The sequence below is a fragment of the Buteo buteo genome, chromosome 2, assembly GCF_964188355.1.
Source record: "Buteo buteo chromosome 2, bButBut1.hap1.1, whole genome shotgun sequence".
Classification (NCBI taxonomy): domain Eukaryota; kingdom Metazoa; phylum Chordata; class Aves; order Accipitriformes; family Accipitridae; genus Buteo; species Buteo buteo.
Genome location: NC_134172.1, coordinates 48,416,015 through 48,442,976, shown reverse-complemented (window position 1 = coordinate 48,442,976; position 26,962 = coordinate 48,416,015). Strand labels below are relative to the sequence as shown.

General features: G+C 43.8%; 2 protein-coding genes across 2 annotated transcripts in view; one reads left to right on the top strand and one right to left on the bottom strand.

The window, feature by feature from the left end:
- The window catches only part of ITPRID1 (ITPR interacting domain containing 1), a 35,109-nt gene extending 27,800 nt beyond the window's left edge, over positions 1-7,309 (top strand). The window contains 5 exon segments of the mRNA XM_075042014.1: positions 113-1,594; positions 5,207-5,334; positions 6,177-6,288; positions 6,919-7,278; positions 7,280-7,309. Of these exon segments, the coding sequence (XP_074898115.1) occupies positions 113-1,594; positions 5,207-5,334; positions 6,177-6,288; positions 6,919-7,278; positions 7,280-7,309 (2,112 nt within the window).
- Positions 7,310-16,723: 9,414 nt separating this feature from the next.
- The window catches only part of PDE1C (phosphodiesterase 1C), a 254,737-nt gene continuing 244,498 nt past the window's right edge, over positions 16,724-26,962 (bottom strand). The window contains exon 20 of the mRNA XM_075053744.1: positions 16,724-16,749. Within this exon, the coding sequence (XP_074909845.1) occupies positions 16,739-16,749 (11 nt within the window). The 3' untranslated portion in view covers positions 16,724-16,738. The remainder of the gene's footprint in view (positions 16,750-26,962) is intronic.

The following is a 26,962-nucleotide window of genomic DNA, read 5'->3' as shown; positions in this document are numbered from 1 at the left end:
TGATTCTTTGGTTCTTTGGGCGTGCCCAGGGCAAAATAGTGGTGGGCAAACCAGTGTGATAGAACAAATATAGTATTTCAATTCCTTTTTCTCTCCCCCCCTCGCCCTTCAGAATGCACCTTTGTCTGGAAAGATTAATTTTATTTCTGATATCCACAATCAAGAAACAGCTCTGTCGCATAGGGCAGTTTTTCCTATGTTAAATCAAGATTTTCAACAAAAGCCAGACGATTGTGTTGCTAATGTCTTCATCACAGCTTGCGAGAGCATTTTGACAGTACCTAAATCAACAAAAGCATGTAGTGACCAGGGAGAAGAGACTCATCTGCTGCTGACTGCAGAAAATGGCAAGTATCAGGCATGTAATGCTGAGCCACAGAGTTTTATCCAAGAAGTGTTACATGACATGGACAAGAAAGAGGATAAAATTGAAAGAAAGCAACTGGAAAAAGAGAGGTCCATAAAAGAGCATAATCCTTGTTTTCAGGGTGACACTCAGGATGAAAGTGATCCTAGCTCCTCTAGATTTGATTGTCATTTATATTTTAGTACAGGACACAAAAAGATGAGTGAAACCTTCACTGAACTGAGTGATATAAACCCTGCAGTCATCAGTAAGAGCAAAATCAGAGGTGAAGATGAAGGTGAGAGGTGCTGGACTGAAAAGGACATTGTAGTTGCATGTCGTGAAAGTGCCTGTGGAGGTTGTACAGGAAATGTTAAAGGACTGTGGTGGGGCGTGGAAGTGGTCAGCAAAGATGGTACCCTGCTTGCAGTGAATGAGGTGACAAACGGGCAGAAGTTCTGCAAAATGGATGGTGCTTCGGAAAATACAAGATGCTCCCCCAAAATGGGGCTCCCAGAAACTCCGCAGTGGGACTCAGCAGCGCAAAGTGGGAGCAGTGCAGCTTCAAGATGTTCTCTGCAAGTACCTCGGAGGCATCCCTCCTGCCTAGGGGAGGGGCCCAGATTAAGTTCATCTGAAGATCAGGAGACTGGTAGCATAGAGGAGATGTTAGGTGCTAACAAATCAGAACAGGGAGACGCTGTTCAAAACAGTGAAATGGCTTCTGCTCCTCTGAAATCTGTTACTGTTCAGATGTCTTCAGGGCTGGAGTTTACTTCAAGAGCGAAGGGCACAGGGCAAAATGCTCCTCTCAGTGAAAGCCTTGCTAGGGAAGATCCTGTGGACTTCTCTGATGTGTTAGTGCATTGTTCTGACCCAGAGGCTTCAAATGATGGCGTGAAGCAGACCCCTGAAGCTTCCAGCCAAACCGACGTTCCCACCAGGAAACCCAGGCGGCCACCACTGTTTTGTCCACCCCATACTCACCTGACAAAATCAGCCTCTCTTGACAGCATGCTTTGTGGCAAATACAGGTCACGCTACTGGGGTGAAGCCTCCGGTGCCGGGGCTGCGCAGGGCAGTCGCTGCTGCCACTGCTGCTGCTGCCACGGCTGCTGCCCTTGGACCTTCCCCGTGGCTGCCTCTCCCCAACACCCTGTGGGCTGCTGCTCAAACCATGTCGCCACTGAGCTGCAGCTCTTGAAAACGTTGATGCTCCTACAGGACACTGCAATGTGTTTTGCTCCGGTGAGTAGGTTTCTTCATATACGCGGACAGCTGACACACTGACGAGCTAAATATACAAGCTGCCTTTTCCTTTCCTCTCCTGCCATGCTTGCTTCTTTAGTGAGACATATCTTGGGAATGTAACTGAGAAAATGGAAAAGAAGCATTCCCTTCTGGGCAAAAATGCCAAACATATCTGTGTACTTTCAGTTTTGTTGGGCTGCTTCTTTTAGTAACTTACATACATCAGTTCAATTGTAAAATGGTTACTGCGAACTGTGCAATAAAGTTTACAGGTCAAATGAAGAGCTGAGAGATGAGAATAAGTTTCAGTGAGTTCCTGTGAATCAGCTGAGTTACCATAACTGAGTAACATACTGGACCACAGAAAATGCAAGGTTACATGATTTAGTGAAATCCTCTTAGAAAAAGAGAACTCATTTTGGTTATGTTACTTAGTGTTCATTAAAGACTAACTTTGAACACCCAGATACAAACCATAAGCCAAACTGCTCTAAATCAAAGTGAAATGTGACTTCTCAGAGCCTCAAGCCATTTTACTGTGGTAGAATAAGAGGCCTGCATTAAATCTAAAGTCTTGCTAAGATAAATATTTACGATAAAAATACCGATAGGAAAAAGTCACCAGATTTTTTATTTCTTTGTTCAGAATTGCTGAGAGTTCCCAAAAGTTGTGCAAGACTCAGGGTGTGTTGGGGAAGATAGCAAGGAATGGGAGTCAGGAGTAGCTTTTGCATCCGGAGAAAAATGTGGAAGGGGCGGCATACCTCCTGCTAGTTTGCAGGCATTTCCGTTTTTCCTCTTCTATTGGCTCTTCATAAGGAAATGAAACTTGAACTGTTGTACATATTGGGGAAGAAAATTATTAGATAAAAGTTCCAGAAAGTGAAACTGGTGAGTTTTATGCTGCTCCATCATTGAATATATAAATCTGCAATGTCATTTCTTTGAACTGTATATTGGAAAATATGCCTTTTGTCAGCTATCTTGCTGTTGCCGCAAGATGGCAGTGAGTCAGTACCTTATGCTGGACTGGGAAGACTTTTCTCATTGATTCACTGCTATTCTATCACTCTTCTAGGAGGGGCTAATGGTGATTTGTCTTCTCTAGTCTGTGGACAGGGAATGTGGGAGGAACAGACTTTGCACAGTACTGTTATCCAAGATCTGTTCTTAGGGATATGGCTCCACACCTAAGTCACTGTACAATAAGTGAGTGAATTTACTGGATATTAGTCACTCTGCAGAGATTACACCCATGCCTACTTTGTACTTTGCATTACAGGTGTGGTAGTTTCTACCTCATTTACTGTGAGAAGCTCGCTCAGGTTATGTCCCATTTGCCAAGGGCATGCATGGGGAATGTAACCACTATGGAGTAACTGTTAGACAGTAAATTTACCCTGTTTACATGCACCTTAGCTTAAACAAGGTCTTGCATGAAATCAGTCCTGGAACAGTTAGTCCCCCCTCCATCCCTGCTGAGCATGAACTCCGAATTAATCTATGTGAATTTGTGCTCTGTAATATGCTCAAAGAGCCAGTGCCAGGGGAGCTGCCTGTACCTCATTTGTAAGGGCTGGCACAACTTTTTACTAAACCTACACACACTGTGCCTTTTGGATCTTTTGCATGGTGCTTTCCAAATTTCTGTTAGCCTTTAGGAACCACCTAGAAATCTGCCTGTGGCCTATCGCCTTCTTCCTAGTGACCTGAAGGACAAGAGCTCTTTAAGCTCATTTGGACACACTTTTTTGATGGCTAAAAGGCCTCTCTCTGCTCAGATTTGGTAGCAGGTAGAAGAAATCATGATTACTATGTGGGCACTGCTCACTTGCACCGCACATACTCCCATCTAGGAACAAGAAAACTGTCTGAGGATCAAGACTAAAGTTTGGGGTAGGGGCAAATGGGCAATCAGCCAACACTCAGTCTGAAGGTGCTCATAACACATCTGACTGCCTCAGTGGGGTGTGATTGCTGCCCTGACCCACAGCATTAAAAGCACCAGTTATGCTTCGCATGGAGCAGATACTTAGGAGAGTTCACCTTCGCTGCAATCACAGGATTGGCCCTATCACACTATTAGTCTCTAATTAGCTCTTTCTGGTGCAATCCCATGAATCTTGGGGCTAGATTTTTTAATTTACTGGTATGGGATGGTTTATCCCTGGGTCACGCACATCAGGACTGTGCCTGACATAGCAGCTGCATTGAAATGGAGATTGAGAATGAGGTTTCTCAAATGCATGGAGAGCATCTTTTGCCCTCTAGCTGAAGCTGATCCCCTAGCAGGGAGGGCTGCATCATGTTTCAGGCCTTGCTGGGACTGAGGGACACATTTAAGCACACAAACACAAGGAGATCATCACAGGACATGATTGCTGGAATTCAAAGAGACTGGGCATTTTTATGCTTTGCAAACATGCCTCTTGTTCTCTCTCAGTTACAGAGATCAGCAGTGGAGTGCAGGTTTCTACACTGTCTTCCCATGGCTTACAAGAGACCAAAATTTGCTAAGATGGGAACATGCCAAATACCTTCTTGCACTGGGAGCAATTTCAGCATATTAGGGGGGCATGATTTAGAAGGCAGATGGTATTGTCTCCGAAATCATTTGGATGATGCTGTCTGCATTAGTGCTCTGGACAAGGTGTGAAAGTCGAGGAAAAGTCTTTAATGTGGCTAGAAACTCAGACGTTGATAGACTCCAGTTACAGGATTTATTTCAATGTCACTAGAGGGCTGCCATTGTATTAGTCCTGTGCTACAAAGTAGTAACTTGCAAATCTGCCTATACTTTTTCATGTGCCATTCCTGCTCATCCATCTCCCCTGCCTTGAGACATTCCTGGTGTAGAGATGGCTACATCAGGGTAGATGTAGATGATCAATCATACTAGATACCTTCTCTCAATGAAGAGTAATGATCACATTTACAGCATAGATCCTCTGACCTGTTATGAATGTCTATGTTTGGATCAGAACAATTGCTCTGTTTCAGTACTTCCAAGTACATCTGTTGCCGTAGATGTCTGCATTTGGTTACATAAATCCAGTTCTAGGTTTCTAACTGGTAATAGATGAGAAATTATCAGTGTAACACTTAGCAGAACCCATCATGAAAGATGCTTTTCCTTCTCATAGTTCTTATTCATCTTCCCTCTCTCCCCCCCTCCTTTCTCTTTTTAAAAACAGTTTCTAACTTCCAGTGGACAGTAATTTAACCTATCATTAATCCATAGCAACTCATATTGCTCAAATATAATGTCTGACAACAGTGCGATAACATCACAATTTGGCACGTTGATCTTTGATCAAAGTCCTTTTCCCCTTCAATGGCAAAAATGAAATTCTCATTGGCTCAAATATTGCCAGGACTTAATCCTACATGCTTTAGGAGAAAAGGTGGTGACTGGGATGTGAGTGATGCACCCAGAGCAAATTCACCTGAAGTGCCATCTGGACTTTCATAGCAGCTGCTCACAGAGTCCTTGTTGGGCAGGTAAGAGGAGGACCCATATCATTTGGGCTGTCAGCTTCAAATGCACTCGACATGGAAATGCTCAAAGAAAAGTAGTGAAGTGGGGTGTCTTCTTGCTTTTCTGTGTAGTGTACCCTCCATGAAATAGAAGCAATGAAGAGCTCCTGCCAGCACTTCCAGGAGAAGTTGGGTGAGATTGAACAGCAAATGACTGAACAGCAGGCGCTGTTTTCTGGGGCTATGCCAGATGAAGGAAGGTAATGGCAGCCTCACGCACTTACCAAAATCCAAAGCTAGGATCAGCAAGAGCCCGTGAGCACGTGCAACGTGTCTGGTCACTTGTGTTACCAACAGCACTTCTGGTCAGTGAGGTGCAGCTGTGGGCATCCCGCATGTGGAGGAGAAATGCACTGTGATGTGGGTTTTGCTCAGGGGAAAGTCCAGCTTCTCCCCACACTAGTCAAGGCTCTTAAACATGAGCATTTTGAAGGGGAATATTGTTCCATCGATGTAGGCTAGATTTTTTAGCATGGAAATACTATGTTTTAATAGCAATAGGAACACAGGAACAGATCTTGGTCAGCTGGATCTCAGCGTCCCAGGTCAATGCTGGGTTCAGGGAAGGAGGTGGGAGCAATCTCTGACAAATCAGTCGCTTTAGGTCACATACTTAGTGCTCACAGTCAATGCAGGGATGATGCAGGAAAACTTGAACTAGCTTTTCATGTACTCAGCCCAAGCTCACAGTGATTACCACGAAGCCTCAGGTTCAGAAAAAGTTGCTGGGGGCTTCCAGTCTTGAGCTGCCTGAAAGTAGGACATTTATGCAGTCTCTGTGCTGGTGATAAATCAGAAGTGATAAACCTGCCCAGACTCAAGCTGGGTCTGCAACTACAATGTGTTTAATCTTGCAACTGGGATAGTCAGAGAAATGGGAGTCAAGCAGACAAGGGCTGTTATTTATTATTTTGTAAGGTATTCTATCATCATGGGTAAAAACAAGACTGCAACAGAGGGAGATACAGGCGTTATGTTGGGGCATAGGAAGAGGAGGGTTTTCACTGCTCACTTGAGTGTGTTTTCATTGCTGTCCCTACAGGGAGGAAGGCAGGCACCTGCAACTCTTAAGGCGAGCTGTTCGTCAGGAGGCTGCAGAGCTGGAATTTCGGCTGAATGATCGAGCTTGCCAGGTCAGGGAGAGCATCCTTATGGTACGTTGCACAGGCCACTGCTCTGGGTCGTGTGGGTTTAAAGTCTGTTCAGCTATTCAGTGTTCAAAGTGCTAACTCTGAGGTACATCTGAACAATCCTTTCAGTGCCAGGAAGAGGAGGATTTCCAGTAACAGGCTTAGAGTTTACATCTTTGACCCTCTTTCTCCTTGGCTATGCTGCTTGAGCTCAACTACCCAGGAAAAGTGACAGTTTTATAAAAGTCTCTGTATACTGCTCTACTCTTGGTTTCCTACATGGTTACTGGTCTGGTTCTTTATTGGACCAGCTCTCATGTTTGATAAGGAAAGGTAAAGAAATGATGGTCAGGGGACTTGACTTTGACTCTTCCCTGACAAGCTTAGGTTAGAGACTCAAGACTGCAATGGCCACAGACGGAAGTCCATTTGCAGCTTTTCCATTAGGCAATTAGATCTATCTGTTAGAATAAAATGTCCTTTAGGCTTTTCTGCTCCTTTTTATGGCAACACCTCATTTCCCAGAGAGTGCACCTCTTCTTTGGACCAAGCAGAAGAAGCAGGCATGCTTCATATACTCTTGTGTATCCTGCTTGATTCCTTTTATTATATTTTTATTACTGCAATATGCTTTTCCTTCTATTTTCTCTGCAGCAGCTGGACCAATTACTAGCAGAACAATCCCATCTGTTTTCTGAGCTCGGACTCTCTGATTGGAAGAGAGAAAGAAAAGCCCAGAATAAACAAGCATTTCCAGATGCTGCTGACGCTGCACATCCTCAAAGTGGGTGCTCAAAAATGGTGCTCCAAAGAGCTCCTAGCAAAAACACGACAGCAACAGGCTCACTCTCTGCCCCACAGCCAGGGGCACCCCCAACACAGTTTCCTACCAGGACAACACCTGAGCTGAATTCAGCCGAGTCTGCCCCACAGGAGCTCTCCACCAGTAAAAAGGAAATAAAAGGACATCCCCAAGTGAAAATGGACTGTAAGGCATTTATACACAATGTAAGGAGGTGTTTCAGTCTCACCCTCAAGGTTTTAAGTGGAAGGGATCGCTGACCTGCAATGCAGTTTTACTATTCTGTGTCTTATTGCCACAGCCTAGATCAGGACCCTTTCCTGCTAAGCCAGGCATTCATCCGGAGGGATGGAGCCCGTGTTTCAGGGCACTTCCAGTCTGCATAGGCAACACAGGCAGAACTGGGACTGGACCTTCCTTGATATTTCTCAGTAAGCTGTGGCAATGATCTAGATGCTCCAGACAGAAGAACATATAAATATGTGGAGGGTATTTGGCTTGCTTGAACTTTGAATGCAACTGTTTGACTAATTAGTATATCCAACCCTCTCCCACCATGTGAAATTAGTAATTTATGGCTTCAATTTGCAGAGACAATTATCCAGCTTTACAAGGGCAGTAAAGGCAGTGAACTGGAAGGTTTGTTGTTTTTCTGAAGAAATTCAAAGTCAGCATTTCTGACTGATCTATTCTCACAATGTAACCATAAAAAAATGTTTGCCTGCCTCTTTTAACCCAAAATATGCCTAGAAAATCTCTTAGATAGCTGCCTTGTCATTTAATGATCTCTTCCACCTAAGCACGTGTCCCAGTTTTTAAAAGATTGATTTAAAAGATTGATCTTCCTCTTAAATGAACAATTAGGGTTAAAATCTGCATAAACTTCATGTAAACACCATGGGAGGGAATGCTCTTTGTTGTAGTCTTATACTACTTTCTTGATTTATGTTGATATTACACCGATATTTCAGGACATGGTTTAGTGGGCATAGCTGATGGTTGGACTCGATCTTAAAGGTCTTTTCCAACCTAAACAATTCTGTGATTCTATGATATTATCAAGCAGAATCAGGTTCTTAGCACAGAATTCAAAGAATGAGAACCATAGGCAGTGAGGAACAAAGAACTGAAATATCTGAGATCACGGCTTGTCATCTTTTGCACCCATTTCCTTTTAAGACTAGTCTTGGTCATTCTCTCAATGTACAAAGAAAGTAACACTTTTTTTCCTTTTTTTTTTTCAGTTGAAGAAATCTTTCCAAAATTCTTTAGGTAATGATTCAGCAGAAGGAAAAGACTGACAGAGGACAGACTTACGGATTTTGTTTTTAATAATTGTGGCCTTCTTCCTGAAATGCATGGTATATCACAGAAACAAATTAAGAAAACATTGCATTATAGCAAGTTCTGATCCCAGCAGTTTGATTTGCAACGAGATGACTGGCCAGAAAAGCAGGCATTTTTAAAGGACGTTTAGAAGAGAGGCACTATGTATTTTGCTCTTCTGTGATTGCGGAACCTACTACACTCCTATTAACAATCACATGGGATAGGGCTGTTCTTTGCAAACTCATTTAGAAGGAAGAGGAGAGAGCTTATTTTTGAGAATAACTTGCAGACAGCCCAGGAGATACCACTAGAAGGTATTCTCCTTATAGCCAGTTATTTTAACACAGTCCTTCAACCAATATTAATCCTCAAGCCCAAACTACCTTGTATAGTCCTAGCCACATTCTAGATTTTAACTTGCTACTAACTTGCCTCTGACTAATTTTGTGAGGCTTGTATCTACTGTCAGTATCAAATCAGAGGCTCACTGATGGGGCATAAAATGTTAAACACCTGCTCTGTCAAACTATTACTGTGGTTAGTCCCCTGGCTGTCCTCTTTCCTTTTCATATTTGTTTCATATAAATCCAATTAAAACCAAAATGAGATGAGAAACACAGGATTTTCTACATTATAAGCCTTGAATCAGAATCCTGGTTCAGTTTTCTGGGGATTGCGTAGAGCCTGGATTAATGCAGAAAAAGCCGTAAGAAAAGACCTCTCAGGTTTGGATCACAGCAAAGAAATTCAACTGGTTCATTTTCAAAGCAGCGCAGTCTGTACTACTGCTTTCAATTTAGCACTTCCCAGAATGTGATATGTCCTACTGGCTTGTTTGTTTAATGCTCTGGAGGGATCTTAGGTGTCATTTAGGCTTTGGTGTTGCAAATCACAGCTCTGCAAAGGTGCAAATAGAAGTAGCATTTGCACATGTTTAAGGAGAAAATGGAGTCAAACATGCTGAGCAGCCTCGAGGCTCCCTGCACCTCTACATTTCCACAGATGTTCAGGGTAATAAAATGATTGGGGGGAGAGAGGCACATAACATAGGAACTGACAAGATCCTCCACAGCCTGCTGGGCCATGAATTTTACTGGTTGAAATTTGCCCCTTTCTTGAGACCCCGCATGGGATTTGTACACCACTTTCACACTATCAATTGTTTAAGAGTTTATACTAAGAGTTTATAGTTGTCAAGATTTGTGATTGTGACAGTATCTTCAGGCAGCATGCAAACAGGACCAAAACATCCTTCACCTAAGTTTTGGTGGAACAAGCAAGAAATTTGACTTAGTATTTTCTCTCTCCACTGGCTTATGAACTGCATTTGCAGATGTTGTACCCCAGTTTGTGGAGAAAGGCAAATAAAGAACATGGTGAAGGACATACAATGATGCCAGTGCTGAAGGTCTCCTGGAAGAGAGGATGGCTAAGAAGCTTCCTTGCCTCAGCCACACCAGACCTGTGATTCCTCCCACGAAACAAGATGTTTTTTGCAAGTGTCACTGCAGCATGATGCATAAAAGCTCTGTAGGTATGTGATGCTGCAACCACTGTCTGCCTGTCTTACATCCATGTGTACAGAAGATGGTATTGGCAGGTGGCAGCTGTTCTTGATTAGAAAGATCATGCAGGACCTCTGGTGCCATTTGAATTCCACTATTTGTATTCTCAACCAGGACTGAATTTGACTCCTGCTAACAAAACTTTCCTGTTTGAATGGTCTCTAGATTGATAAGTACAGTCTAGTTCCTCGTTTCAACTTAATACAAAATCATTTCATGCAAACCATGGACAGGATAGGGTTGCCCCATATCCAACACTTAGACACCCACAAATACTGTTACCATGAACTTGTTTGCATTTATAGCTAGATAACCTTTTAAGTCCTCAATGTTGTTTTAACAGTTAAGCTGTAACTTTGTAGCAATAAAAAAACATACTAAACAATTGGAAAGGGAAAAATCTTCTGACTCATCCCAGAGCACAAGTGATATTTCACTTCATAACTCCTCCAAGCATATTACAAGGATGGCTGGAAAAAGCCTCCTAATGCTGCTGTTGAAGACAGGAGAGAGAAGAAAACACACAGTAATTTTGTGATCAGGAAAGTCCGGGGGTAGCACTGGTGAGCGTGCCAGCCAGCTGTGTACCCACTTAACCTCACAGTGTTACCAACCTTTTAAACTCTATCATTTATTTCCCTTTAGGGCAGTCGTAAGCAAACATGGTGGGAATCTTAATGATAACTCCACAGAACTAATGAAATAATAGATATCTGATTGAGTATCATAATTGCTCTAGCTAGCTAGAACCATACAAATTAGCTTGCAGGCTCACAAGGCAGCAGGTCTTATCTGGGGGGGGGGGGGGCGGGCTACATTACTTGTGAAAAGCATTAGTGCTAGGCAGTTTGCAATTTGAAGAAAACTGACCCTGTGACACTGCAGGACTTCTGACCGCCTCCCTCCCCCCCCCCCCAAAAAAAAAAAAAAAAAAGAAAGAAGTATTTGAGCAAAAGGCTGGTTTCCTCCCTATTCCACCTCTCCAAAACTGAAATAGGTAGAACCATTGGCTCTCTTTCACAGGACTGTTGAAGCCCCACAAAGGTCCATGCAATATAGATCAGACCTGCTATGGGAAAGGGTAAGATGCATAGGGTGCATGTATGTTACAGCTGTGGTTCTTCTCCCTGCTTTCCAGTGCTCTTTTGGCGTCTCTTGCATGCAGAAACCTCTAACTGCCACCTGAAATCCTTGTAACTCCCTGTTAAAGGCTTAGCATTTCCTTTGCCCTGGTCACAATTTCTGGAGTGCAAGGGCAACATGCAGCCTCACCAAAGCAGGAGGGAGGAAAGGAAGGGGCTGGGCAGGGGGAAGTTAATTGAAAAATAGTTCCCTAACAAAGACAGAAAATTCAAAACCTAATGACCGCTTTTGCCCACGCTAGTTCAGCAGCAATTTGTGACACTTGAATTTTACTTCTTTTGTCATTGTCTTTTGCCTTCATTGGTTTTCCCTGATGCCCCATAAATCTTTAAACCCTGAAGCTAAAAGAGGCTGCATTGTGCACCAGCTTGAATATTGATTTTGCTAGAGAGTATAAAATCTAGAGAGATAATAAGGAAATCCATCTAAGGTACCCTGCCAAGGGCTCCCATTAGTTGCTTTACCAGGCATCAATTCAATAAACCCTGGAGAGCAGCACATGAATAAACATCAGAGCCTCTCTGGCATGTTAATGCATCAGTTGCCTAATTGTCAATGCTGCCAACAGACTCCAAGAAAAGTACTACCTTGGGAGTTCAGCCCCTTCCAACTTCAAGTCCAAAGAAGATTTGACACTGGATTAGAAGGTGGCAGGTCTTACAAGAGGGGGTATGACAGCCAAATAACATGGGCACGGCTGCTTTAAACGCGGTGCTGACCTCTTGCTGGATGCACAGCCCAGCTCTACCCAGTCTGGGCGTGCTGCCTCCATATTGCATCCCAGTGCATGGTGATGAGGTGCCCCAGGTCAGGCCCACGGCTTTCCCTGTGCAGGACTGGAATTTGTGTTTGGGGAAAAACAAAAAGAAGTCTCAAATCTTGGCCTCAGGCAATTTGAATAAACTGGTCCTGAGCTGCTACATACGAATGACCTTCTCTTCTAGGGCTGCCAGCAAGCCTGGGTGGCAAGAACCCAGCATCTTATTCCGGGCTCTATCATGTGTTCTCCCTGTGACCAGGGCCTTTTTCTTTACCCCGTGGGGACCCTTATTCCTGGCACAGCTTCTTTCTGTCTTATCTAATGAGGTTTTAAATTCCTCGCAGAGAAGTTATTCTCTCCTAATGTGTTCATACGGTGCCTGGCACAATAGGGGCCTAATATCAGTTGGGACCTCTACTTGCTGCTGTGATAATAATTTTATGAGCAGCCTTTCATTAAGATCCATTGCTACTTAAGAAACAGCTGCAGTGTCACTTTATAAGGCTGTTGACTGTTTTAACTCCCTCTGCTCCAGAAACAATGTTTTGATCTTCCCTGTAGAAATGGATATGGGTAAAGGAGGCTGAAGCATGAACAAAAAGGCAATTTTGCTATCAAGTGGGAAAATTGAGAATCAGAACATCTGAGACTTCCAGGAATTAAAAGAACGTGAAACAACACTATTCTCACCTCGCTAGAGAGGTGCATTTGAATTCATCCATCTTCATTTTATTCTTTTCCATTGTCTTTCAATGGGTGCATCACTCACTCAATTAGCACAGATCACAGCTAGTAAGAGGGACACAGGTGTGTCCCATTGAGGCTATTCAACCTTAACATGGGAAACATTTATTACCATGACAAATAATGCAGAACACAGGCAGACTTTTCCTGATTTCCAGCCCCCTCCCAAATTAAAATACAAAAGATGGCTGTTAGGATGCTAGAGTTTATAGTTAATGATAGTCACAGAAGTAGTGACGATGCAAGAAGCAGAAGAAACCAAAAGTCAGGAGCTAAGAAGTTGTTCCCCCCCCCCCAGCCCTTATTCTAAGGGAGAGTAAGGGCTCCCTGGGGCCTCACCTGAAGATGTTGACACATGTATACCTTGCATGTCATTGGCAAGCTCTGGCCCTGTCACCTGCAAAAGGCTTCTGCAGATATACAGACAGGTAAAGTATTCGTCCTCTTCTGTGCTCTCTGCTTAGCCAGCTGCCTCTAGGAATGACTGCAGCAAGCATTCATTAGAGGGACTTTAGGTAAAGCGAGCATCTGCCACCAGGGGTCCTGAAAAGGAGCAGGATGAAGGTCCTGGGTGGTGAAAACTGTGGTGTTCATCTTGACATTCCCACACGCCACCTCGTTTCAACTTCACTGTACGAATTTTGTGGAAATTGCTTTATGTCAGCTCATAGTCTGTGAAGATACAGCAAGATACACCTTTTACTACAAGTAGAGCTTCCTTTCCAACAGACAATTCAAGTCAAGCTATTGTAGACCTACTGTGAAACAAGGTGTGTGTGGGGACAAACGTCTGTAGTTAGATATTATCTTGCTGGGGAATTAGCTTTTTAAAGGTTGCCTGGATTTTCCAGATGTTTTTCTAAGAGAGAAATTATGGGGAGTAGGAAATGGTTATAGTCACTTAGAAAAAAAAAAAAAACCAAAAACAAACTAATTACTTGAAAACTAGGGTCTATTGTATCAGTGACACTTCTGTAATGTCCTGCATAAGGGCTCCACTGTCCTTAATTTTTGATCTACAAGGAATAGCAATAATGAGAAAATGTTACTCTCTTTACATCAGGAGAGCTGCTCCAGATCTCGGGTTGCTCTAATCAGAGCAGAGCACGGTGGAAGCAGGGTAGCCTGGACACCTCACATCCTTGTCCCATTTAACAAATAGGGAAGTGGAAGCAAGGACACCTGAGTCATCCTAAATCAGGCCAGGCAAAAGTGAGAGCTGCCTTTCTCAGGCTTGGGTTTCCTGCTGAGCTAACCCATGGAGGAGTGAGAGTGTGTGTGTGTGTGTGTGTGTGTGTGTGGCCAAGGGTGGAGGGGAGCTGGAGTGAGATGTCCAGGGAAATTTGGAGCAGCTGGTGCCAAAGAAATCTCACTCTGGGAGCTGATGCAATAGCCTCGTGGTGTCAGCAGGTTGTATCCAGCTGTTGCCTAGCAAGCCTGTCCTCAGAGATGGGCACCGGGAAGCACACAGCAGCTGGGCTGACTACCACCCAGGCAGGAGGTGAACGGAGGGGCTCGTGAGCAGCATGGGGGAAATGTTGCAGCTGTGGATGGGACAGGGGAATCCGAAAACAAGGGGCACACACAGAAAGAAATGGAGAAAGAGCAACAGCTGAGCAGGTATAATGAAAATGAGAGACTTGAAATGAGACACCTGAAACTAGGCAAAAGGATGAAGCAGAAGTTTATCTATGTAGATTCATCTGTTTAAAGGTAGCCCAAAGGTATTAGTGCAATACATAGAGTTCCTTCAATGAAATAAGTGGGCTAACTTAGCCCTCACTCAGAAACCTGGGGAAATAAATTCACTTGTTGGTCTTCCCGAGGACACTTACAAGCACGTCAGGATCACAGACTAGCAAAGGGGTTAAAGGCTATGGTAAGATCAAGAAAAAGCACAGAGGAACAATCAGTTTAAGGCTATTCAAGTCCTCTATAAATATAGCACTCAGTGGTTAAGAACGTAAGAAATGGGCTACAGGGCCAGACCACCTGTGACAGGACTATATCTTTGACAGAGAAACTAGGAAATGTTTTTCAGGGAGAGCCTTACTACTTTTTTGTAGGCTGCTCTCCTCATATGTCCCCAGCAGCCACAATGGTTGGATAAGGGGCATTGGAGTGTGTGTTTCTGCCTGTCCCTGTTAGCATCTGTTAATGTTACAGAATCACAGGAAGGCAGGTTGAGACCTCTTGAGATCATCTAATCCAGCACCCCACTCAGAGACGGAGGGACTAGCCTGCCCTCTCCATTAACATGTCTAATCCTTTTTGTACCCTCTTACCATGAGCTCCCACTGCTTCCTGTAGAAACAAAGTCCAGAAATTTGATACGTGCTATGTGAAGTCTTTTGTTTTATGAGTTTTAAACTTATCTCCTACTTTTGATGAATGGCCTCTAGCTCTAGAACTGCAGGATTTGGTGCAAAAGTGGTCTGCATTCACCTTCACCACTTTCCTGATTCTGTAACGCTGAGGAGCCTAGCATCTCCAAACTGAAGAGTCCCAACCCTTTGTCTCCGTGCGGCAGTTCCTCCATCCCCTTAATCTTTTCCACCCAGATGTAGCTGGATGCCAACAAAGGTTTTCCAGATTTTTAACTTTGTATATTTCTTTCTGAAGTTGTTAGAAATTCCAGGAAATTTTCTCTTTCAGTCCTACTTACAAAGTCAGCTTTATTATAGCTACTCATTTCTGCTGCCATTCTCCATTCTCACCGGAAAGAGCTGAGTCTGAAGCTGTTGCCGTCTTCCATCAGAAATATCCTAGAAGAGCACCAAGAGTCCTTGTGAATTTTGAGGAGAATCATCATAGCCTGCAAACAAATGCTCGGCCTTAAGCTTTCTTCTCTCTTCTGAGTCTTCTCAAAGTTCAACCCTTGCCAATCCAAGTCTTTACTCAATTATAAGTATTCCTGTATTAACACTGGAAGTGTTATGGAAAACGTACAGTTTCTTCTCCTTGTCAAAGTCAAAAAATAAATACATGGAAGAAGGAGGAGATGTAGGGTTGATGAAAGATATGGGACTAGAATGAAGACGGGAGGAAGAGAGAGGATTGAGGAGAAAAGCAGAAAGAGGAACGCAGTCTCAGATGCACAGGTGGCTGCAAACAGTAAAAGCAGGAAGCCCGGCCCCCTGCGCTAGAGGCCATGCTTACCTGTCAGAATGGCTATCAGAAAAGGGTAGTCTGTCTTTCCTGGGAATCCACAAGGAAGGCAGGGAAGGTCACAGAGGCTATTTGCCCATCCTGATGCAACTCCTGGACAGTAGGCACCTATCCATGGTGAAGAGAAGCCAGGGATGGACATTAGCAAAGCATCCGGTCAGAATGAGTTTGCAGATCCTGGCTAGGACTGGCAGATGGATAAATGATTCTCCCCATGTGCTGTATGACTGTGCAGACACTTTTCTGTTACTGTTTTCCCCTTAGTTTATAGTTTTACTCCTTCTTTACTGGTTTGTTCTTTACCTCTGCTATGGGAGCTCCATTGATTTTCATTTTTTTTTATATCATACCCTCTCATATTCAGTCTTTTTTGTGTGCTCTGTATTGTAGCCAACCTGTCAGGTAAAGCTTTAGAGTCCGCAAAAACAACCTCAGAGAGTCTCACTGGGAATATTTAAGCAAGAGGATGTGTTGGTCTTCTGCTAAGCAGCTAGCACTGTGAGATCGCAGCAAATTCAATACAAGAGGGATAATGTTAACACAGTTAAGCATGAATTTAGACATGTCACTGCTAATCCCTAGATTAACAAGAGGGAAGGAAATGTGTCAAAATAATAAAGTACCTATTAAAAAGGCTGTAGAGACAGACACTGATCCATAGTTAGCACCAATAGATGACAGAACATCGTCAGTCAAGCGTGAGCCGTCATCTGGCAACACTCTGTTCTGCAGAAACCAGACGAGTTAGGGACTTATGTCAGACTCACTGGGGATTTCCAGACATTGAAAGAAAGAAATAAGGAACGCAAATTTGGAAGAAAAATAAAATAATATATATATTTTTTTAAATCCTCACCTTAATTTGGTGTCTTTAGGACTTTATCCTTTTGTTCTCTGGGTCGACAGGGGGAAGTGATGATCCAGCAGGGTACTCGTATGAACTGTGTGAAATTGCTGTCGCAGTCACTGAAGCCCTTTGGAGGAATAAATTAATTACTCTTTTTAGATCATACAAGGAAAGAGGATAAAGGTCTCAGAGGATGACAGGTAGGAACCCTAAAAGTCTAAGACAGCTGGAGAGACTCAGAGGCTATGTGAAACACAGGGCTTCTCAGGCACTAATCCCATGTTGCTGATTTAGTTTATCAGCTAACAGCATGTATGTGAAACTGGCTAATGTTACTTCTTAATGTTTGTTAGTGGTTATCCTTTCCAGAGGGGTAAGGAGAGTGTCTAAGCTGGTTTTTAAAGATGCCCTGGGATGAGCCTGCCATCCCTTCTGGTGGGGTAGTGGGAATGCCATGCTACAGCCCAGGGCAGCAGAAGGCAGATGGTAGTTGGGGCCAGCGCCTTGGCTCTGCCTGACTTCTGGACGGTGTGCTTGGCACCAGCAAGACCTCAGAAATCATTAAATGAAAAAAAAAAAAAAGGGGGGTGGTGGTGATATTTTTTTAATTGCCTTATGGTCTTGAGCCTCATTTGAGATTCTCCCTATAAGCAGGAGGTCTAGGAACTTAGCTGGATGTGTCACTCTGTATCTTGTCTGGAAAGTAAGCGGCATACAGTATTATATGTGCTTGGGCATAAGGTCCATGGTAAAATCAAAGAGGAACCTATATCCATTTCTCTTTGGTGTAGCTTAAGAAATACCTGCTTGCTGTCCTCTGACGCTGTCTCTTCCCAGCATTCATTAATAGAGCACCACCTTTCAGTGGAAGAGAGGGGTTTTTGCAATCTCCTATGAAATGTTCTGGGAGTTTTCTTACTTTTCCTCTCTGTGCATCTATGTTCAAATCTGCCTATACTGTTCAAAAGAAGGTTATGTGTCAATTAGTGCTTTAAGGTATAAACTTGATATCTGATTATTTTTATAGCTTGGGTTCTTAATTATACCACTCCAAGAGAAACATTTCAAGGATAAAGATTAATTACTTTTAATGTTGCTTCATATTTGTTATGCTGCAGATAATGCTTGTTTTAAGTAAGTGGAAACAGGTGTGTAACAATTGATTAAATTAAATTAAACAAGCAAGTAGGGAATGAAATGCACATGGCTATTTTCAAGGAGAGATATTGTAAACACTAATTAAGCAGCTGGAAATCAATAACTACACAAAACTATTCCCTCTTCCCAATTTTACGAGATGGAAGAAGCCCTGATGTTTTCAATCATGATGTTGTTATTTATACCTGGCTGAGGTATAAACAAGACGTGCCCATAACCAGGCCAGCCATGACATAGATGTGGCTAGCTGAATTTTCTTACCTGGCCCCTTCTGAATCCTGCAGAGGCCCAAGAAGCTTGATGTAGCACCACTTTCACACTGCCCATTGATTCCCCAAAGAGAGAATGACTTGTCTGAAGTGAATCATTTTCAGAACTAATTAGCAAAAATAACCCTCCATTCCCCTTCTGGCTAAAATTAAGTCCTTTTACATAAAATAAAGGATGGCTAGTACCTTTCCAGTGCTGAATAACCACGCAAGACTACTATAAATTTAGTGTGTATATGAATAAAAAAGGCATAAAAAGGGGAGAAATGGATTTGCAAAATTCTCCAACGGCCTCAGGATTAATTTCTGCTCTTAGAGAGTCGCCATTAGCACTGACCTTCTTAATCAATAGATGTGCTCCCTGCAGAAGCACAGACAGGCTCTTGGCTTTTGCAACTAAAATCAGTTTGATGGCTTTTGCTGCTACTGCTAGCAGAAGTCAACACAGCTAAGTTAGAGCAAGAAGCTACTTTCCAGTCTATTTTGTGCAATCTTGTGCACAGATATTTACAAAGCTCCTAGCAGCTACCCATGTGCTGGCCCACAAGAGGCAACAGAAGGCTAATGTTGGATGCACAGAGGATCCACAGCAGACAGCTTGCCTCATGGGGTTGATTTACCAGGTCTCCCCATGCTGGTTAAGGAAGGGGTTTCCCTGTATGCAATGGAGCAATGCCTGTGCTGGCTGAGGAGGCAGAACAGGTCCTGCTGCTCAGAAACTGGTGGCCAGCCCTGCCTGCTTAGCATTTGCATTCACAAAGCCTGACTCTGAGGTCTATGGTAGATCACTAAAAATAATAATTTAAAACAAACAAACAAACAAAAAAACCCACCGCATGTGTGGAGAAGAGAGAGATGCAGTCTTTTCTTTTTGTCCCAGGGGCCCCCGGGAAAGGTGAGTGAAACAGGTTCAATCTCCATCCCATGCATACCATCTCCAGCCAATCCTGAACCAAGTCTGGGTATATTTTATGGACAGGAATGTGCTGTGTCACAGGATCTGGATGGACGCAAGCAGTCTGGATGGATGGAGCTGTTCCACTTGACATAAATAATTAGAAATTAATTGGAGCACAGACTGTACTATGCCCAACCTTCCAGCCCCACATCTTCCTACCACCATCATCTCCTCTCCCTGCTGCTCTAACAGGACGTGGTGGGTTGACCCTGGCTGGAGGCCAGGTGCTCACCAAAGCCACTCTATCATTCCCCTCCTCAGCTGGACAGGGGACAGAAAATATAACAAAGGGCTCATGGGTCGAGACAAGGACAGGAAAGATCACTCAACCAATTACTGTCATGGGCAAAACAGACTTGACTTAGGGAAAATTAACTTAATTTATTGCCAATCAACCAGAGTAGGGTAATGAGAAATAAAACCGAATCTTAAAACACCTTCCCTCCATGCCTCCCTTCTTCCCAGGCACAACTTCACTCCTGGATTCTCTACTTACCCCCACCAGTGGCACAGGGGGATGGGGAATGGAGGTTATGATCAGTTCATCACACATTGTCTCTGCTGCTTCATCCTTCTCAGGGGCAGGACTCATCACACTCTTCCCCTGCTCCAGCGCAGGGTCCCTCCCACAGCAGACAGTCCCCCCATGAACTGCTCCAGCGTGGGTCCTTCCCACGGGCTGCAGTCCTTCAGGAGCACACTGCTCCAGTGTGGGTCCCCTGCAGGGTCCCAAGTCCTGCAAGAAAACCTGCTCCAACGTGGGCTCCTCTCTCTGCAGGGCCACAGGTCCTGCCAGGAGCCTGCTCCAGAGCAGGCTTCCCATGGGGTCACAGCCTCCTTCGGGCACCCACCTGCTCCGGCGTGGGGTCCTCCACGGGCTGCAGGTGGAGATCTGCTCCACCGTGGACCTCCTTGGGCTGCAGGGGGACAGCCTGCCTCACCATGGTCTTCACCACGGGCTGCAGGGGAATCTCTGCTTTGGTGCCTGGAGCATCTCCTCCCCCTCCTTCTTCACTGACCTGGGTGTCTGCAGGGTTGTTTCTCTTACATGTTCTCACTCCTCTCTCCGGCTGCAGTTTCTGTGCCACAGCAACTTTTTTTCCCTTCCAAAATCTGTTATCCCAGAGGTGCTACCACTGTCACTGATGGGCTCAGCCTTGGCCAGCGGTGGGTCCGTCTTGGAGCCGGCTGGCATTGGCTCCGTTGGACATAGGGGAAGCTTCTAGCAGCTTCTCACAGAAGCTGCTCCTATACCCCGCCCTGCTACCAAAACCTTGCCACACAAACCCAATACACAGGGAAGCCATAAAAATACTATTCCTGAGGAGGATGACTTGAAGGAGCAGCAGAGGGAGCAGGGAGAAGAGGAGGCTCTTCTGTCTCCTGGCTTTACAGGTATGCACCTGCAGCTTTTATTTTGGGTTGTAACTGCACCCAGAGGTTTAAGTGGAAGGCTGGATTTACTATCATCACTGGAGCAGGGACCCACACTGCTGCTTTCACAAGGTCTCTGTTTGGTCTTCCTTCCACATGTTTAAAAGCATTCCTGACAGTGGCTGTAGAAAGCAGGCACTCTTCCACAAGATCCTCATGGAGGTTTGCCTGCGACGGGAAACTCATGTTGTTTGGTTTAAACACACATCGTACCTTTGGTGGATGAGAGTTCATGTAGTGAAAAGAGGGTTCAGTTCAACTTGTGTTCAAAACCTACTTGCTGGAAGATCTGTCTGCCTTTTCTCTCATGTTTTATGTTAATTTCCTGGCCCTGCTGAACAAAAATAAGTCAGTCCTCTGTGATCTCACTGGACCACTAAAAAAGAGAGGCAGCTCTCACCTGCCTCTGCAAAATTTCCTGATATTAGCAATTATTGTTCTGATGTTTCATCACTGATAAGTTGGAAACCTACCAAAGAATGGGCATTTAATTAAACTACACTCAAAGAGGCACTTGATGGTTGGACAGTGCTTGAATTGAAGCAGTCTTTATTAATATAACTGAAATAGATACTGACCACTGCATATCAGCGTCACAAATGTTCCTTTCTATGATGTTGCCCTGGCATTGTTCTCTTCACATAAATCAAATGGTCTCTTTTCACTTCAGAAAAGACGTTTCCCCAATGCCTTGTGGGCTGAAATAGTAGGGCTAAAAGTGAATATGTGCGTGATTGCTCTCAGGGGAAGAAAAGTTGCCCAGTTCATTCTGGTGATGTCAAAACTCTATGTATGTGCACAACAGAAATTGTATTGTATTAGCTGATTAATCAAGCACATTTTCTGCGTATCGTGGCAATGCTCCTTATTCTAATGGCTGCCTCATTAGAAACATTTTTCTGGTAAGGTACAAAATTTTCCTTTCTGAGACAACGGAGGGTTTCATCTCCTGAGGCCCAGGCTCCATTGAAGTCACTCTTCTGGGAGAGTTTCTGGTTTTTATGTTGTGTTGGGAAATTAACTTTGTGCCATCTTGGCCCCATTAAACCAGTGGGAGTTTTGCCTTGGACTGCAGTAGAATTAGGACGTTGTGCACTCTATAATAATTGAACTGGAAATTATAGGAGCACAATCTTCCTTCTGCCCTATTAATGAGCTTAACAACTTGCTAGGAGCAAGCTTCTGCAGATAAAGAATCTGTGCAAGTATTTACACAAATCCTACATGAAGCAAAGCTTATATGTCTCTAATGAATGAAATGTAATGTACCCATGACGGGCTCAGTGTTCAGCAGTTTGCTGCCAAACCTTCAGCCACGCTCAGCTCTATTGACGTTATAGGAAGAATGGATAAAATGCTAATGACTAACATACCTTTTTGGTATTAGAATTGCAAGCTTGAAATGCAGGCACTGAAATCAAGGGGAATTTTAGACTTGGTTTCAATGGAAGCAGAGCTGCTTCTACAAATTCCATCCAGCACGAGGGGGAGAGTGGTGGTGGTGGTTCTTTTTGAAATATTTTGTGCTATGTCCTTTGTACCTCCCCCTGTAATGGAATAGATTGTCCCAGACAGAGGACACCATCCTGCTCTGAATAGCAGGCAGTAATCTGCTTAGCAATAGGAACCAAGCAAGGACCATTAGCACATTTCCTTCCTCCTTCCCTTCATTTTGCTGTATGGGCTGTATTGGCAACCTGAGAGTTGAGGGATGTGGGATGAAGACAATGGTGAAAGCCCTGCATGACTGCTGCCACTTCTGCAGGACCACTGCTCTTCTCTGGGTAATCTGGGATTTCTCAGGATCCACCACGGGATACAACATCCGTTGTTTCCCCTCAGCCGCTAGCACAGCTACACTCCTCAGGAGGCAGGGCTATAAACCAGGCAGCTGTCAGTGGGCTGCAAAAAATCCTTGCACACTGCAGGAGGCCAGAGTGCTCTTGCTCTGACACCTTCTCTCAGCAACACAGCACAGAAATGCATTGTAGGGATCATTTGAGCGAGCTGTTAAGGACAGAGGGTTCAAATAAGCTGCCCATAAGTGGACTGGGGCATGTTTTGATTTGCTTCATTGGTCAACATAGTATGAATCTCTAACATCTTTATTATAGCTACTCAACTGTGCAAGTAAAAATGTTTTCTCAAAATCCCCAGAATTACAAATTATGATATTCACAATGTGTATATATATTATGTATGTATAACACCACAAAAACAACTGCTTTCTTCAAAATCATATCCTGATAAGAAAACTGCAGTCCTCAGTCTGCCATCATCACATGATGGCAATCAGGGCTCTGACTGGGCCAGCCAGTTGACCAGGTAAGGACTTAGACATTAGCCAATGATGACACCCAGAATGAAGCAGCAAAGACGTGGCATACATGTCAAGACCACTTCCTTGAATTCCCATCCTCTGCATTCTCTAGCCAGCATCAATTAATCTATTATGGTTTCTCCTCTACTGAATTTTTCAGGACTGTAATTACTGAAAATTAGGTTTATTTTCCTTTGTAAAGTCAAAAGAAAGACATCCCTCACCCCCACCCCCAAACCTCAGGGTGTGGAAAGATATGTTCTTATCTCTTCCTACAGAGGGGAGGTGCTGAAAAATGCCCAAGATGCAGCTCATAGCTTGCTACTGACTGAGCTATGCTGGACAAGTCAGCATCCCTGCCCAGATCCCGCCTCGAGACCTGAGCCAGCCCCAAACTGGAAGTTTGTCAGCACAGCGATGCGCTCTCCTTGCACAGTAGGGCAGTGACTAGCAAAGACCTTGTGATGCTGCTATAACACTAAGAATAAAGGGGGGTGTAGGATGTTTCAGGATGCTTGCAGCAAACTGGAAATTCCCAGGGAAGTTGAGAGGAGGCAGTATTCACCTTCCCTGAATTTCTTTGAAAACCCTCCCATGCAGATCGCTCTGCTTCTTGCTTCTTTGTTTCATGCCCTGGATTGAAAGACTTTTGGTCTGGTTTCAATCAAGCCTAGTTTATTCCTCTTTTGATAAAGTGTTTACTGGATATCACATGCTGAAATATCCTTTGTCAGGAAAGTTCACAGACATCATCTCAGATGTCTACATCTCTTTGCCATCCTGCTGCGAGGCACAGACAGGCCCAGGGACAGCCCAAGTTTGCTAATGAGCCTCTGTCTCTAGTCTGAGAGATAAGCACATGCTGTAGGCACTGGCGTTTCTCACACCCATGCATGTAATTTCCAGTCAGAGAAGTTGTTTTCTTCCCAGGTTTGCAGTCTAGTAAAACAAAGCAGCCAGCGTGGAGGGTGTTAGAAAGGAGAGCAAACACAGTGGTGTTTTAGAAGCTGTTTAATATTTTAAGCTATAAGTGCAGGAGGGCTGTGATGGTATTTGAAAATATAATGCTCGGGTGCAGAGTTAGAAATGCTGTAATCTTGTCAAGTCCGTGGTGTTTTAGCAGAAAGACCCTGTGTGTCAACGCATGGGAAGACACGGGTTCAGCGCCTAATTAACTAGAGCAAGAAGATAGGGGGTAGGGTGAGGAAGGGCAGCCCGTGCTCCAGGAAAAGGAGCAACATGACAGATCTAATGCCCCTGGAAAGGGAAGAAGAGAGACTTCTCTCAGAGATAAAGGGCAGCTTTAATCCCACCCCAGCTCTCACCTTGCTTCATGCTGCATAAGAGTGATGCATTTAAGGAGAAGCAAAAGTTACACAAGCCAGAGGTCATCTGCTACTGCTTTGTCCCAAGTCTCCCTGGAATATAGTTTTCCACTACCATCTGCCATTTGCTGGATTTTTACATCTGTCTTTCCTTAAAAGTAACCCTCCAAAGCCCCCCGACATAAGGATCGATGAAAACTGTGGAGCAGAGTCTTTAGGAGCACCAAACTCGAAAAGTTTTCTCCCTCATTTAGAGCCATGTCTTTTCCTTTCCTTGTTTTCTCCTAGCTTACTCCTCCAGAAGTAAGCAGGAAGATTTGGTTATAGACTAGATACATCAACAAATGTTATCTATGTAAATGTAAAAGCACAGGTTAATCTACAATCATTTTCATGTCAATTTAGTGTGATACTTTTTTCCCTTGGCTTTGTGCAAGAAGCCTTGGCACGACAGCCTGACTCTTGACATAGAAACTCCCTTTGCTACTCTAAATGGGGTTATTCTCTTCCTGCCTTTTAGGTCTCCTTCGTAATCCCCCTAACCTTTGCAGGGGCAGGGGGAAGGACATTTGCATGAGAGCCATCTGTCAGGGTAGATAGAAATTCCAGACTCCTCTGGGCCTTAGAGACTGCTCCAGCATTGAAGGCTTCACTCAGCAGTACAACAAGCCCAGATGGTTTCCCTCTTGGACCCAGGACAAACGTGTTGCCTTTCAGGACGTGGCAATGGTTTTCCTCAAGTAAGTCTTCTGTTTAAAAAACGTGAGCTATCTACACATTCGGATCTGTGATAAATGCAACTTGTGCCCCTATATGCATATTCTTTTATACATAAGGGAAAATGTAGATGTTTATAATCATTTGTCTGAAAAGTTAGGCGCATTGAGTGCAGGTTTCAATCTACTGCACTTTTAACCTCCACAACTTAAAAGGAAACCACCAAAGACAAGTGTTGACTGTACATCAATCTGTTTGATAAATAAACAACACTGCGTATCTATCGATCGAACTACGCTGGCTGCAAAGTAACTTATTTAATCAACCATAGTCTGTTTTATACCTATGACAACACTTATAAAGTGACTAAATTAATAAATTGGTCCTTACAAGTTACAACTCCTTAATTCTCCATGCGTAAATTTACTTTGGGCATGCACATGCATGCAGCAGCTTAGGAGTTAGCATAAACCTGGGCCAAACTTTGTGTGCCATGCAGTGGACTTTCACACAGAAATAAGCAGCACAGGCTGAAGCTGGGCTTAAGCACATCAGGATAGTGTGAGCCCTGAGTTTGCTTATCTGGAGGGAGTATTATCTTGGGTGTAACCCCATATTACTGCATATAGAAGCCACTTGCAGCTGGATCACTAACAGTTTTGGGATTTCTAAGACCTGTTAACATGAAATCACCCTTCACTTCCACCTTATCAGGACTTCTCGTTTACCTGAAAATAGTGCCAGGGGTTGAAAGTCAAATCTGAACAAACTGTGATGTAATTAGTTGAGTACAAAACCCCACAGAACCACAGTGAAACATCTCCATATACACCTTCGATTGTATACTAGTTTTTAATGTCTTTCATGGTCTTCTGCAGTAGACACGGACTATGCAGCGGTGACAATTACAACTATGTCAACTTTAGGACAACAGGCCTCCTGGTACTGATAACCTCTTTAAAGAGAGGGTTTTGCATGGGAATGTGCTGTCTCCAGTGTCTTGTTTCTCTCCTATGCAGCACAGTCTCGCCTCCTTCCCAGCAGACTCATCCTTGCCTCTGTAGGCAGCATCAGATGCTCTGCTCCACACCCGTGCCTTGTAGGCAACCTCCTTTGCATATTTGGCATTTTTTCCAGACCATAATGTTTATTAAAAAGACAGACAGTGTTTTTTAAAGAGGACCAGTGTAGAAATCTATCACAATAGAACTATTTTAATGGTGGTAGAGAGGAGAACAGAAAAGGAGAAAGCACAGGCATTTAAATGCCCCGTGGAGTCTGTGGTTTGCTAGCCTCAGCACTCAGGCAAGCTGAGCAATCTACTTGTAGTAATTCTCCTCCCATTCCAAAAGTGGGGTTTTTATTTAATGTAAGGCTTCTAAATAACCAACCAACCACCCCATGTATTATGAGTCAAGACATAATAATAGTCTTGTTATACCAGGAATTCCTCAAAAACCAACCCTCCAAACCCATCGCACCAGACCTGTTTCATTCATCACACATGATCTGGCCCAAACCACAGGCTCATTTATGCCAGAATGAGCATGGCACCAGTAATCTGTAAGGAACAGAGCTTTACCTGGCTTCCCCTTCTATAAATCCAGTGTTTTAATTGGTTCACACTGGACTGGCACTGCCATGAATAAGGTCTGATTTTGGTCTTCAGTTTGGACAGATTCAAAGCGAGTTCACTGCAAGCAAAATTACAGCTGGAAAATAATCTTTACTAGTTACCGCAGTGTTGAAAAGCCAGCTGTGCTTGCATTGCAAAACCAGCTGTAGACCTACTACTGACCAGCAAGCATAACATCAAGGGGCACCATGCCTCTTTCAAGAAATCACTCTCTTATGCTGTGCTGAAAAGCTTCAGTAAGCCAACTTTCCGGTATAGAAAAGGAAAATTCTAACAGGAAAAAAGTATCAAAGGAAGACCAAATTCTCACTGCCCTTTGGACATTTGAAAATTCGACCCTTGAATTACAAACCAAGCCAGAAACAAATATAAAAATAACAAATGCATAGGTAGGTAATAGTTACATATACATATATGTATGTATATATGTACACGTGTGTGTGTGTGTGTGTATATGTGTATGTGTTTGTGTATTTATCTGGTTTCTATTAGATCGTCTCCTCCTTTCCCATCTGTCAAAGCT